At 36.1% G+C, this 13961-nt stretch overlaps 1 protein-coding gene across 6 annotated transcripts in view; it reads left to right on the top strand.

Annotated features, from left to right (window-relative positions):
- The window catches only part of Cul3 (cullin 3), a 77997-nt gene extending 69514 nt beyond the window's left edge, over positions 1–8483 (top strand). For 5 of the 6 annotated variants that reach the window (XM_087565481.1, XM_087565477.1, XM_087565480.1 and 2 more), the window contains 3 exons: positions 1727–1913; positions 4169–4314; positions 6327–6794. In XM_087565481.1, the coding sequence (XP_087421607.1) occupies positions 1727–1913; positions 4169–4314; positions 6327–6458 (465 nt within the window). In that variant the 3' untranslated portion in view covers positions 6459–6794. 6 annotated transcript variants of the gene reach the window in all.
- Positions 8484–13961: the final 5478 nt, after the last annotated feature.

The following is a 13961-nucleotide window of genomic DNA, read 5'->3' as shown; positions in this document are numbered from 1 at the left end:
TTCCTCCCTTACTTGTTGGTCACCTAGTCCGTCTGGGCTGGTGAGAAAACAGAGTGCAGAAGTACTTGCAGGTAGACATGCTTGCCACCACGCCTGCGGATCTGAAGTTGATCCTTGGGACCCACATGGTAGAGGAAGTTGAGGACTAACTTCTACACGTGAATTGGGACAAATACGTGCACACACACCGACCCAGGAATAAATAAGTGCAATAAAAATATTTAAAAACTGACAGGGAAGATTTTGTAGTGTCATATTTACTCCATAGTAATAAAGTTGTTGAGAGTTTTTTGTTTTGGGGTTTGTTGTTGTTGTTGTTTTGTTGTTTTTGTTTTTCTTTTCGAGGAGGTGGTCTTGAATAAAGTTCACTGTAATACAAAATAGTTACAAGGAACATAAAATAGTAGCTTACATCTCAGTTTTAATAACTAATATTTGTTTTGCAAAGCAGCATGGCTAGTCATTCCTGTATTAATGCTCTATAGTATGCTTTTTAAAAATTTTTATGAGTCTCAAGTATAAGCTAATTTTGACTTTAATGTCAGATATAATTGAAATGGAAGGCCATTAAACATTCTACCCAATTCTGGTTGTGGTGATGCATGCCTTTAATCCCAACACAAGACACAGAGGCAGGCAGATCTCTGAGTTCAAGGACAGCCAGGGCTATGCAGAGAAACCTTGTCTAGGAAGAAAAAGGTTTTCATTTGTAATTGATAGCAGTCATACACCACATGGTATGTGTAATACATAATAGTTAGAGGGAAATATTTAAGCATATTGATAGAGAAATAGAAATACAATTGAAACCTGTATAAAGAATTCAGATTCAGCGAAATAGACACAGAATTCTTGAAATAAATCTGTACTCAACACAGCTGTTTCTACCTAAGAGTGTTTTCTGCTCTTTAAGTATAACTAAAATATGTTATAGCTCACTATCTGTAGTCTAAAATAAGACCTATTTAGCTTCCTATTAATTTAGTATTTGTAATGTCTGCAGCAGTAGTAAGCGTGTAATTATTTGAAACAAAGAAATGTGTAAAATAGCATTTCACAGAATTCTTACTTTTACTTAACTTATATTTCCATAGCACATTTGTGAACTAAGTCATTTGAGTATAGTTCTTTTAATTATCCCGTTGACATGATAACAGTGAGTTAAAAATTACAAGCCTTTCTCCGGGTGTTTTTATTTTATTTTACCTGTATAGCATTGTATTCATATCATAACATTGACAAAAGTTATCAATTAGAACTCAGAACAGATGTCTTAGATTTTGTTTTTAATGTTAATTTCCAGTAGCCAAATCTTAATTTTGATCCCAGAGGCAGTAAATATAGTCGATCCAGATTCTGACGTTTGTTTTCAATGAAAGCTTGAACAAAGTATGCTGTAAGTAAATTTAGAATATAGTAAATATTCCTGAGCCCATTGTAGTAGTTTATCTGAATGCTGTCAGGTTCCTGGTAGTGCCTGCAGATGGCATTTTTAGAACCTACTTTTTGAAGCAGAAATGCCTGTGCCTTTTAACAATTTATAGTTTGTCCAAATAATAAGATTTTAATAGCAAGTAATAATATTCAGGGATTCTTTATTATAAATTAATTCCTTCATAGAATTAACCTTTCTCTACTGCTTGATTGACTTATTTGCTGATTAACTGATGTACTTTTAATCTTTGTGAGGAAAATCTAATTATGTTAAATCTAATGAAATTTTCAGGAAATTCAACAAGAGACTGATATCCCTGAAAGAGAACTTGTTAGAGCCCTCCAGTCCCTCGCCTGTGGTAAACCAACACAGCGGGTCCTCACAAAAGAACCCAAGTCCAAGGAGATAGAAAGTGGCCACATATTTACAGTTAATGATCAATTCACATCCAAACTACACAGAGTCAAGATTCAAACAGGTACCTGGAATTAAGATTTCCTTCTTAAAATTATGTATATTTTACATAGAAAAGTTCTGTATCTGCTGGGTTTCTTCCTCTTAAAAAGTAATAGTTTCATTGTCAACAAAAATATGCTTGGTCCTAAGATGAGAAACAGGGTAAGTTTGGAATTGTAAAGCCAGTATTATTACTTTTAATTTAAAAGCATAAATAACACCATTGGTGAAGAATTTTTAGTAAAGCCTGTCATGTTGATAGTAAAATACTATTCAGTATGTATAATCAGTTAAGGTTTTTATTTTTGGTTTGTAAGTAGCAAAAAGCCTTTTGTCTTCATTGTTTAGAATTAAAGCATTCTGCTACCTGGTTTCAAGGTTAATATTAGTACAATCACACCTCAGAACACACATCTCCTTGAAGTAAGATGTTTTCCTTCATCACTCAAATACTGTATCTCTAGTAAAATAATTTCATAACATGTACATACTATCTGTGTCTATAGTTTGAATTGTCTCAGCGATTTCTTTTTCATCTTAGCTGTCAGAACTGTGATTCTTTCCATGTTTTCATGTTATCACTTATTTAATTTCTTTTAATATAAACCCATACCTTCCTTTCTTTTAATTTTTTTTCCATTAAACATGGGTGGGAAATAATTCTTTGTGTAGATTATTTTTATTTTTTTTTATTTTTTTTTTTTCCGGAGCTGGGGACCGAACCCAGGGCCTTGCGCTTCCTAGGCAAGGGCTCTACCACTGAGCTAAATCCCCAACCCCATTTTTATTACCTTTTACTCTTTATTTTCTTAGCAGATAATACTGAATATACTGAATGCAGTTTTTTTTTTTTTCTTATGCACATGCCTCTCTCTGTGTCTGAGCGAGAAAGAGATAATTAGGATAGATGGATGGGTGGGTGGGTGGGTGGGTGGATAGACAGACAGATAAAATACTTGGGCTGTAATCCAGGGTCTTACACATGCTAGGCCAAGTGCTTCTAACACTAAGCCATGTCCCCAGCAGAAAGCAGTATTTTTTGGTTAGCGGTGCTTGCCCCCCACCCCCTTTTTAAAAGATTTATTTCTTCATTTTATGTGTAGTTATGCTGTCCCTCTCTTCAGACACATCAGAAGAAGGAAGGCATTGGATCCCATTACAGATGGTTGTGATAGTTTTGGTTACTAGGATTTGAACTCAGGACCTCTGGAAGAGCAGTCAGTGCTCCTAACCGCTGAGCCATTTTCACCAGGCTGAAAGCAGTGTTCTTAACCAAGAAACTTTACCTACAAGTAGCTAAATAGTTATGCATACCAGAATGATCTTATAAATTAGAAATCTTCTATCTTATGTCTCTGTCTATGCATAAGTCAGCCATGTTTCTTTGAGATTTTCTGCTTTGATTCAGAAAGTTTCATGACTGTCTTCTTTTAAAGAACCAGATAGCACAACAAATGGTTCTGTTATTTACTATATCAGTTATAGCATTAGTTGTACATTAGTTCTTTATATGTCTGTTACTGGTTATTTCAAACACAATAGAAAGGACAGAGTGAGGCTTTCCTAAAGTTTGGAATACAGTGTGGATATAATGATGAGATTATGCAAAGAATTTTGTTAGATAATAAAATCTAAGGAGATACTGGCAAGGTCTACAGAACAGAGTTTCCCTTTCTGATAGACCAGTGATGCTTTCTTTCTGTTTAACTGGTAGAATCTTGACAACACCTGCTCTTCCCTCCCTCTCTTACAGTGTCTTATGAATTAGAGACCACAGATACTTGCCTATCTGAAATATTTTTGTTGAAATAAATCTTGGATGCCATGAAGGAAAAGTAAGAGTTGAGGTCTGAAAGTCCTGGATAGTTTGTAAAGTGTGTACTACTAATGTTATCACTGAGGATATCCACTCCCTCGTTCTTCTAGAATAGGGATTATTCTAGTCAGCTAGGCATGTATCCAGTACAGTTTTAATCCCAGAAGTCAGGAGGCCAAAGCAGGTAAAACTGTGAGTTTGAAGACATACTGGTCTAAGGGTTCTAGGCCAGTCAGGAGTACATAATGAGACTCTCTTTAAAAAAAGACGACTTTATTTTCCTCTCTAAAACGAACTTCAAATTTTGCAAAAGAATAATTTTTAATTGATGTGAGCATGAATATTTGTTATTGTTTGTTTACTTGTGTGCATATTCTAATTGAGATGTTTTTTTCTCTTAATAATACTAAATTACATTTATTATTAGCTAAATCTGATAAATGGTCTTATTCCTATTTTAGTTGCAGCCAAACAAGGTGAATCTGACCCAGAAAGGAAAGAAACAAGACAGAAAGTAGATGATGACAGAAAACACGAGATAGAAGCTGCTATAGTGCGGATAATGAAGTCTAGGAAGAAGATGCAGCACAATGTTTTAGTAGCAGAGGTAAGGACACCGGAAGCCTGGGTCAACAACGTCATTGTCACACAGCACTGCTCACCAAGAACAAGATCCTGTGCATAAACACCTGCATATCAGTATGCTTTTATAAACAAATCACCTGTGTTTCTGAACATTAGTAACAGTCACCATTTTTTTAAGAGCTTTTCATAAGTTAGGAAGCCAATACCCATGAAGGGACCATTAACCTAGTTAAGACTTGAGAGGTAGAGCTGGCAGTTCATTAACCAATGATGGCAAATAAGGAGGATGACTTTAGCCTCCTGAGTTCCTCACTTGAGTAAGTAGACAGAAGTTGAGCCCCTTAACTACAGAGTGGTCCATATCTTAATTAATAATGGTTTGCATGGTTGATTTTTATTGTGTGCTGGCATATGCCTGGGTAGGAGTCAATTGTGGCACTGAAAGTTGGTTAAAAAGTGAGAAGTCCAGATGTTGAATTGGGAGCTCACATTGTATGGAAATATAGTCAGAACTGAGTCCATGTTAAATTGTTCGGGAGTACCATGGGAAAAAAACAACAGAAAAAAATTGCAAGAAAAAGCCCTACAGTTCCATATTCTGGAGCAATGAGAGTGCTTAATGAATGACACTGAGAAGAACCCTTGAAAACTGGTTTTAAAGAAGCTGTACTAATGTCATGAGTCTTAGAAATAGAGGTCATTGGTCCACCCAGACTTAATGAATCAGCACTTCCAGAGTCAGCACTCTGGCTCTAACAGGCTAATGGGTGATTATGAAGTTTAAACTGAGAGTTGGAGGTACTTTTGAAGGTTGATTGCAATTTAGACTCTGTAAGGAAGAAGAATAAGTGTAAAGTCTGTCTATTCACAGTCTATAAGATAGAGTTAAGGATTGGCAATTTCAAGTGGGTGGTTGCAAGATTTTTGTTGTTATTTTTTTAATAAGTGGGTTGGGTAAATGCACTGTGAAAATGCAGAGAGGGTAAGGTTGGAAAAGAAACCTGCCAAGAACAAGGGTTTTGATACTAGAATGGAAATTGTGGAAGGATGATATATTGTAGTTGTACAGTTGGGTGCTAAAATTTCACGTGTCAAAGAATTTCCAATAATTGCATGTTGGAAAAAAGCTTTGATCAACAAGAGTAAAAGAAAATCTGGCTAATGAGTCAGGGTGGATTATTGAAATGAGTGTGAGCTTTGAGGACAAAGAGGTTTGGACTCTCTCTGGTTCTGTTACTGATTGTCATTACCAACTTTTAATTTCCTTTATAAAATGAAACAGACTACATTGCAGTTAAAATTGTGAAAGTGTTCGTGTGTGTGTGTGTGTGTGTGTGTGTGTGTGTGTGTGTGTGTGTGTGTGTAGATATATATAAATATTATGTTAACAGACTGGCTGCTACATTTGAACATATTACTGGTAGCAACATACTTAAGATCTGACTGCAGCTGGAGTAAAGAATGCCAGAAGTTTCTCTTAGTATTGGGTGCCATGCCATTGCTGTAAAGGATTGTTATCTGTCAACTCATCTCTGAAACCCTAGCTGGACTGAGATAATCAGGAATTTAAACCCAAGCAGTCTGGATCCAGAGCCTTTGCTTGTAAACACTACTAGGTTCTATGAACTGGGAAGGTAACCCAGAAGTTAATAATATCATCGAAATGATTAAATTATATGCTGGTATGTATTCAGAATGCTGAACTCTAACTAATCCTCATTAGCATCCATATTTTGACACATGGAAGTGTGCTCTAAACATCCAGTAAATTTTCAAGTAAAAGCTTTAATATTTGGTACTTTTTCCTGTCCAGTTCTTTTATCTGTTATGTTGAGGCTTCACATTCCCAAGTGCTTAAGATTATAGGTATAAGGCACCATGCCTGGTACTTTAAAAAATTTAAAAAATTTAGGTGTACAGTCACTAAATTTTTTAGCTTTAAAGTGGCATGTCCGCTCTAGTAGAAGATGGGGATTTTTGTTTGTTTATGTGGAAGTGTTTTAGTTAAATTTAGACTTTACCTTTTCTTTTTAGGTAACTCAGCAACTGAAGGCTCGATTCTTACCAAGTCCAGTTGTTATTAAGAAACGTATTGAAGGACTTATTGAGAGAGAATATTTGGCACGAACACCTGAGGATCGCAAAGTATACACATACGTAGCATAAAATGCATTCAGAAATTTGATTTATTCTTGGACTGTACTCTTCGCATGGACTGGGAAGTTCTTTTAAATCCTACTATTAAGACGACCATCTCTTCTGTTAAATTGCAGTACATGTTATAGACCACTCAGATCAAGCCTCTACTCCCTCTGAGAGTTTTCAACATCAGTTGATTGAGCTTCAGGCTTTCCAACGTTATCCCTGTAGAGATCATCTTTACAGTTCCTCGGGAAAATGTGAATGTGCCGCGTTTTGTTTTCAATATTGTATGAAAACAGGAAAAAAAAATAAAACAAATTTAGAAAACACAGCTCATTAAAATAAAATTGTTGGATTTCATTTCCCCAGGTCTTCAGTGTTGCTGTAAGTGTGTTTCTGTAGTGTTGCTTACTACACTTTGCGCATTGTGTAAGTTGGGGAGCAAGAATGGCAAAAGAGACAGAATTCCCAGTCCTCTTGCTCTGCTTGTGACGTTTCCTTAGCTGGTGTTGTTTACAGGTTTGCTAAGTATACAGAGACCCAGACGTACAGTTGGCGCATGCTCTACCCTACCACTTGCACTTACTGTCTCAGCCTTACGACCAAGGACCTTTGTTTGGACATCAGTACATACCCTGAGTTGTTTTTCTCTATTGTAATCTGAGGTTTTCCAAATTAAGTTCTAAGATGATTAGGTTTTGCTCTGAGTTATTTCTAGAGAAAGAAAATATTTTAGTATGTATAAATTGTACAATAATTTTTTGCTGTTGTACTTACTGCTAATAGTGGATTGTATAGGGTGGTGTTTTTATTTCATTTATTGTAGACAAAATAAATGAATTTAGTATTCACATACACACTAACTGAAGTATGTCAGAGCACAAAGGTGGCAGCTGGTTATATTTAATTCAGTTCCTTTGAAAAGCACATCCATTCTACCATTTGTTTATAAATACATCCCCCACCCCCCACACACAGTTTAAATATATATTTTGGTGAAGCTGTGGTACACCATTAATTGTTTCAAAATGCAATCTAAAGATGCAATAAATAGATTACCTTGATAGTTTGAAGGAATTCTTCAGTTCTTGCAGCTGTGTTTTGGAAAGTGTTAAGCAATATTTTTCAAACGTGGATATTTAGCTATCCATTGTCCTCTGAAGAGTCATGTTCGTGTTTTCAAAGATGTGCTTTGTGCTGGAGATTCGTGTCCGTTACTCTGTGCTTCCAACTATCACTGACGTTTTCTACCTGATTGATCTGCCAAGGATTATAGTTTGCTTTAACTTCAGAGTATTTTTATCTTCCATTTTATTTAATTTTGTTCCTTTTTTTTCTTAAAAGATAATGTTTTAGATATGTAATTGGGGAAAACCACTAGATTTCTGTCAGAAAAATGAAATGTTACTGAGTTCAAGTAACCAACTCTCCATTGAATATCAATACTGTTGATATACTTATTAGAATGTATGTCTCAGAAGATGGTTTGTGTTAAATTTATGAAGTTACAATAACTGAATTCTAATATGGATTAAAAGCTCCACATAAATATTTTCCCCATGCGTCTTGGATTATAATTTTCCTTTTAGACTTGGTTTTGTTGCATTTAAATTTGCTTTTATATGCACTGAATGGTTGAAGTCTTATGATCTTAATCTCTACATGTTTCCCACCTTTACATGAGGCAGTGAAGGTGTGGCCAGTATACACCTTGCTGTACTTGCACAGGTACAGTGGGACACTGAAGAATTGCTTTCGGTGTAATTGGAATTTTTACTAAGGAGGCTGCTTTTAACAGTTTGGAAGTAAGGGCAGCTCAGCTGTACAGATCAGGTTCGGTGTATATGTAGGGACATAAAGGTTTGCTGCTTGTTCTGGTAGATGCTTGCTTCTGGGTTAAAGTAGATTTATCGGTTGGGCAATGCTGGCTCTGCTACCTTACAAAATTCCTGTGATGCATTTGGTATTTCTCAGCAGTAGGTCATGGACATTTTTATCCTCTAAATGTTTTAAAAGAATGATGTGATGAGATGTTTTTGTGACTTGAATTTTAGGAAAGATGGATAATTTCCCAGCTATAAAAAATGATGTCATTAATTCTTCAGTTATTCTTTGCCGTCATTCTTTGTGGGACAGCATTTTTAATTGTCGTTTAAATATTGAAAGTTTACTACAATTAGGAAACAGCCTCACAAAATAAAAAAAAATGATTGTAATTGCAAGGCTTTTATGTCAGTTAACTACAAATGGAATTAAAGGATGCATGTACGGGGGGCCGTTGTGAGTACAGGACAGGAAGGCACTGTTTTAATATGCCTTTGCAGTGAGACTCTTGAGAACAGTGAAGTATGGTTGACTTTTGTTTCCTCAGTATGCAAGACAGACGGATAGGCTTAGGTAAGAAAGAACCAATTCTCTACAGATAGTGTGTAAATTTCCAGAAACTATATAGTGTGTAAATTTCCAGAAGCTAGCGTCCTCACTGACACCTTATAGGTTTTGAATAATTAGTTTCTCTATTTGGGTTTAGATTTTAGTATATTCAGTCTACACAATGGCCCTTTGGGTTTCATTTTGAATATCTACTTTGAACAAATAATACAGTATCTTGCCCTTGTCTGCCTTGTCCTTTGAGAGCAGCCTACTTTTTCATGTTACATGTTTTACACAGCATAAGGCACTCTCAGTCTTAGAAGGAGAGCCTTTGTGCTAGCATCTGTGTCATAAGCTTTGCATTATATGGCACCTCTTTATGCAGTGAGTACTTTGTGTTCTATTGGTAAGGAAGAGAAGTCGAAGTGAAACTAAATTATTTCTAGTCCTGAGAGCAGAAGTACTCAAGTCATACAGGTACTTACTGTGAGCAGTCACGTGTGAGTTCTTTCTTCTGTTTATTTAGTTGTGTCCTCTGTCTTAGCCATTATACCAAGTGTTGTGCAAGGTAGCTCCTGAAAAATGGTCAAGCCAAGATTTGAACCTTGGTTTGATTCTAGGCTAGTACTCTATATACAGTTTATGTCTGTCTTGTGTTGCAAATGGATATGGCTTTCCATTGAGATCTGTCACTGTGCTCAATTTGCATGAAGCAGTGGATGTAATGTGAAAAGCATCTTAGTATGGAATTCTGCATGTTTTTTGGCCCATATTTGCTGATATCAACACTAGGCAAGAAGCAAGGATGGTGATGGCTACTGTTTTGGAACATGTCCATTTAGAGGAGCATATACTCTCAAATTCTTAGTGTGAGGAGCACAAGGTAAGTGGTTAAGATCCACACTTCATTTTTTCCTTATTTCATGGTTTTCCATTCCAAGTCAGTTTTCCAGGTATAAGGTTTATACCTACGCCTTTCTGAATAAAGTATAAGGACACTAAATGACAAAGTGAACTTAATGGTCATAAAGCTAGCTCTTAGGAGAACTTGAACAAAACTTCTTGTAATGTTCTTAGAAATGGCACATTTGTAAACATGACAAGTAATTTCATCCTTATTATTTGGGTCTAACTTGATCCTGAGTGGACCTCAGTATATGAGAAGCTCCAAGTAGTTAGTGTGTGCTGTGTTTCTAATTGAAGTAAAGTTTAAGCATTCTAATAAAGTACAGCTCATGGAGCATAAAGTTTTAATGTGCACAGTTCTTGCAGTGTGAAAAAATTAAAATCCTGAGTCTCCAGATTATTTGTCTGTTGTGATTGCTGAATGCCTGCCCTAGTAGGATCTGGTGTGTTGGATATGACACTCTGAATTCCAGTTGTGCTTTACTGTTAGTAGGTAGCTCCCAGTCTTAGAAGCATTCAGCTACCTAAGTTAAAATCTACAGTAAAACTGAGACACCATGAACAAAAACATGTACAAGACAGTTCACTCAGAAATTAAAGATGACGACACTATAGTATTAATTCAGGAGCTTTATTTGGTGCACGTAAACAACTGATACAAAAGCCACTTTGCCTGTGTAAGTGAACAACACAGACACCTTATTGGCTCTCTGAGCGTTTTTATTCTGTTTGGACCATAGGAAGGCAGAACATACTACCTTTTAGAAACTGCAAAAATTTACATAGCAAGTGGCATTAAGTTGATGGGCAAATGGTATTATAATTTCATATCATTTATAATCTCACAATCTATTTAATTATATTTCAGTAAAAATTGTCTTCTAAAGTAGTCCCTCCTTCCAGGATAGGGGTGTATATAATTATACTATAATTAATATGCATGGTGTAGAGTTTCATGCAAATGAGGTGTAGCAGCATTATTTAAGCATTAAAAAGCAAAAGATAAATGCAAAAGCTTGCTGTTGACTTAGATCGTTGGAGCTTCTAGGAACTCTTCTTTTACTGGTTTAAAAATGAAAAATGGGAAGAACCTGAAGAAAAAGATGTACAGAATCTCACTGATGGGACAGTGCTGAAATTTGGACACAGGTCTCAATTCTAAAGCCTGTGTTTTTCATGACTATTCATGTACCATCTCCAGCAACCAGTGGTTTGTAAAGGGTAGGCAGTGCAAATTAAATTTGGGTCTTAAAAGATTTTTCTTGGCATATAGTTTGGTGGTAGTTTATATTGGCTTATTGGTGTTCTGAAACAGCATGGACAAAAAATTGTAACATGCATATTGGTATATATGATTTGTGTTGTTGTTTGTGAAGAGATTGCTGCCTGATATCAATATCTGTGGAGTTAATATGTTCTCTGTGTTAGTCTAGACCTACTAACTTGGTGTTTTAAAGGTAGAATTATAGATCAAACAAGGCTGAGAAATGTAACTAAAGATAAGATGTAGAGTGATACAAAACCATTCACTCTGTTCCAATGCAACTCTTGCAAGAGGCACAAGATATGTGCACCAACAAAACAGGAAGACATCGTGACTGTGATGACTAAATGGAGGGGTACAGGAGAGGCTGGGCAAGTTCTTGATTGAGTTTTAGAAAGTCCTCTCAAGATGTTGCCCACAAACGGTTTTTGCAACATTCCTAAGAAAAGCATCTCTTAGGCAAAAACCCATATTCTTTCTTATTGGAAGGCATCTGTATTCATCTGACTTGAGCCATTAAAGGAGCAGACTCCCATTTTCAAGGCAGTAAAGGTTCTCACCTGGGTTATAGAAGTGTGCTCAAGAATAAAAGGCAGTTCAAGAAGAGAATGAGCCAAGCTTTTGTTGGTGGTTATCCTACGTACACACCAGAGCCCAGGGAACCATTTGTTTTGTTTTGTTTTGTTTTGTTTTGGGGGGGGGGGTGTCCAAAAAGATTGTGCCTTTATTAGGTGCAAGGTGAGGGACAACTATGGGAGCCATTGTTTAACGGTTGTGTTAGACACTAACTCCCAGTTTCATTAGTTAGCTAAGGTTATTCTTAAGCAAGTTGTAAGATGCTTTAGTATCTTGTATTTACTAGACTTCAGCTGTTAAAACTTTCTCCAGGCAAAGTGTGTCTATAAGAAAATGGGCTCATGTAGAGCGCTTACCTAGGAAGCGCAAGGCCCTGGGTTCGGTCCCCAGCTCCGAAAAAAAGAACCAAAAGAAAAAAAAAGAAAATGGGCTCATGAGCACAGGTCCCATTCATCACAGCCAAGCTATTAGTCCTCATTGGGAGGGTAGAGTCAGTCATTGCCTCCACAGAAAAAATAGCAACCTGTGGCCCCTGCTGGCCTGTCATTAAGAGAAAATGAACTTAGATTAAAAACCCAGCATTCAAAGTTCAGTGACTTTTAGATGAGTAAAAAGCCAAGCACCTATTGACTGAGTTTAGAATTATCTCACTAGAGCCATGGGTTATGACGTGACTTAGTTTGGGTGGCAAAAATTAGGATTTGTATAGCCAACTTCACAAATTATGTCTGTAAATATAAACAGTTTTCCTGGCAATTTTCAATCCAGATGGCTTGAAGAGATTCTATTTTTAGCTTTTGGTTTGATTATATCTAACATTAAGATAACTTCCTGAAGAATTCAGGATTCTCGATTACCTAATTCCTCAGTGTAAAATTTGGGTTATTTTTCAGTAATTGACTCATAGAATTATCTAGTAAAAGTTAAAATGTTTGCTCCCTCATCAGATTGGGACAAACATTGCATAACCTAAGCATATAAAACCTACAAGCTTTTTTTTTTTTTTTTTTTTTTTTTTTTTTTTTTTTTTTTTTTTTTTTTTGGAGCTGGGGACCAAACCCAGGGCCTTGTGCTTGCTAGGCAAGTGCTCTATCACTGAGCCAAATCCCCAACCCCAACCTACAAGCTTTTAAAACCCAATTCCAGTTTTCAAGGTTAATGAGTCACACTTGCCCCTAGCTCTAATACAATCTTCTAGTCTCAACTGTTGCCCTCTCAAGATACACCTGCCCTTCATAGACTTCTCAATAGTAAGTCCTGTTCTCAGCCTACATGAAAGCACAGCCTATTGTTTAGTTCTCATGTTTCCATCCTTCAAGTTTCTGGATCCAGTGGCAGTCTGGGAGCAGGTGGCATTGTAACTCTCATGGGAGGTTATTTTCCATCTAGAAGATTGAAGCTTACTAAGGAGTGGCTGACAGCATGCTCTCACTGAAATATATCTCAATATGGTACCTGCTAGTCAATTTCCAATAACTGACTTCTTACCCATTGAGGATAGAGCCATCATTTATGAAACACTAAAGGGGTTTGGTGCCCTCGTTTGCATAAAGTTCATCTGAGCATAAGCTTCCCATAAGCCTTGCCAACTCATTCTCTGATCAACTGACCTCTCATCACCTAGAGATTATAAAAACAGATTAAGGAATCCATGCTTTTTTAAGCTAGTATGACTGATCAAAATACACCTTAAGTCCCATTTTTCCTGCTCTTTATAGTCATCATGACCAAAATATGAGGAGTTAAGATGGTTAAACAACAATTATACTGAGTCCAGTTTTATGTCAGTGCTTTTGCGCATGTGTGTCTCCAATTGGGCACATTTGGTCTGGGTGTGCCTGTTTGTATATGCATGATTAGAGACTAGATTGTAAAGGTTATCATATAACCAATCATTGGGAGAGGAAATTTTGCTATGCTTTGTTACATATACAGTTCATTATCAGACAATGATAAAATGACTTTAAGCTCTAGTTTTCTTTAAAAGGTAGTTAGGAAATAATTATGAAATACCGACAAATCCTAAGGCCAAAAAAAAAAAACAAAAAAAAAAAAACAGGTGCACAAACCTATAAACCCACATACCTAGAACATCACAGTAAACTTATTTAATATGAAAAATACGTATGCTAACCACTGTTAATTGTGTCATCAAAATTTATTATGTGGATACCTCTTTGTGCTTAAGAAATGTACTACAAATGCCTGAATATAACCGTCTACATCTGTACAAAAAATGTTCTATCTATTGTAACCAAAGATTGATATGATTTTTAATCCTGTCATTTCTGATACCAGTTTCAGATAACTATTTAACTAATGTATATTGTCACTAATTTATGTAGTATCTCTAGATTGGATTCTAGTACTTTGAAATAAAGTTCAACCCACATTTATAAGGGACTCGA

This window comes from Rattus norvegicus, chromosome 9, assembly GCF_021556685.1.
Source record: "Rattus norvegicus strain SHRSP/BbbUtx chromosome 9, alternate assembly SHRSP_T2T, whole genome shotgun sequence".
NCBI lineage: Eukaryota > Metazoa > Chordata > Mammalia > Rodentia > Muridae > Rattus > Rattus norvegicus.
This window is presented reverse-complemented; position numbering and strand designations above follow the sequence as displayed.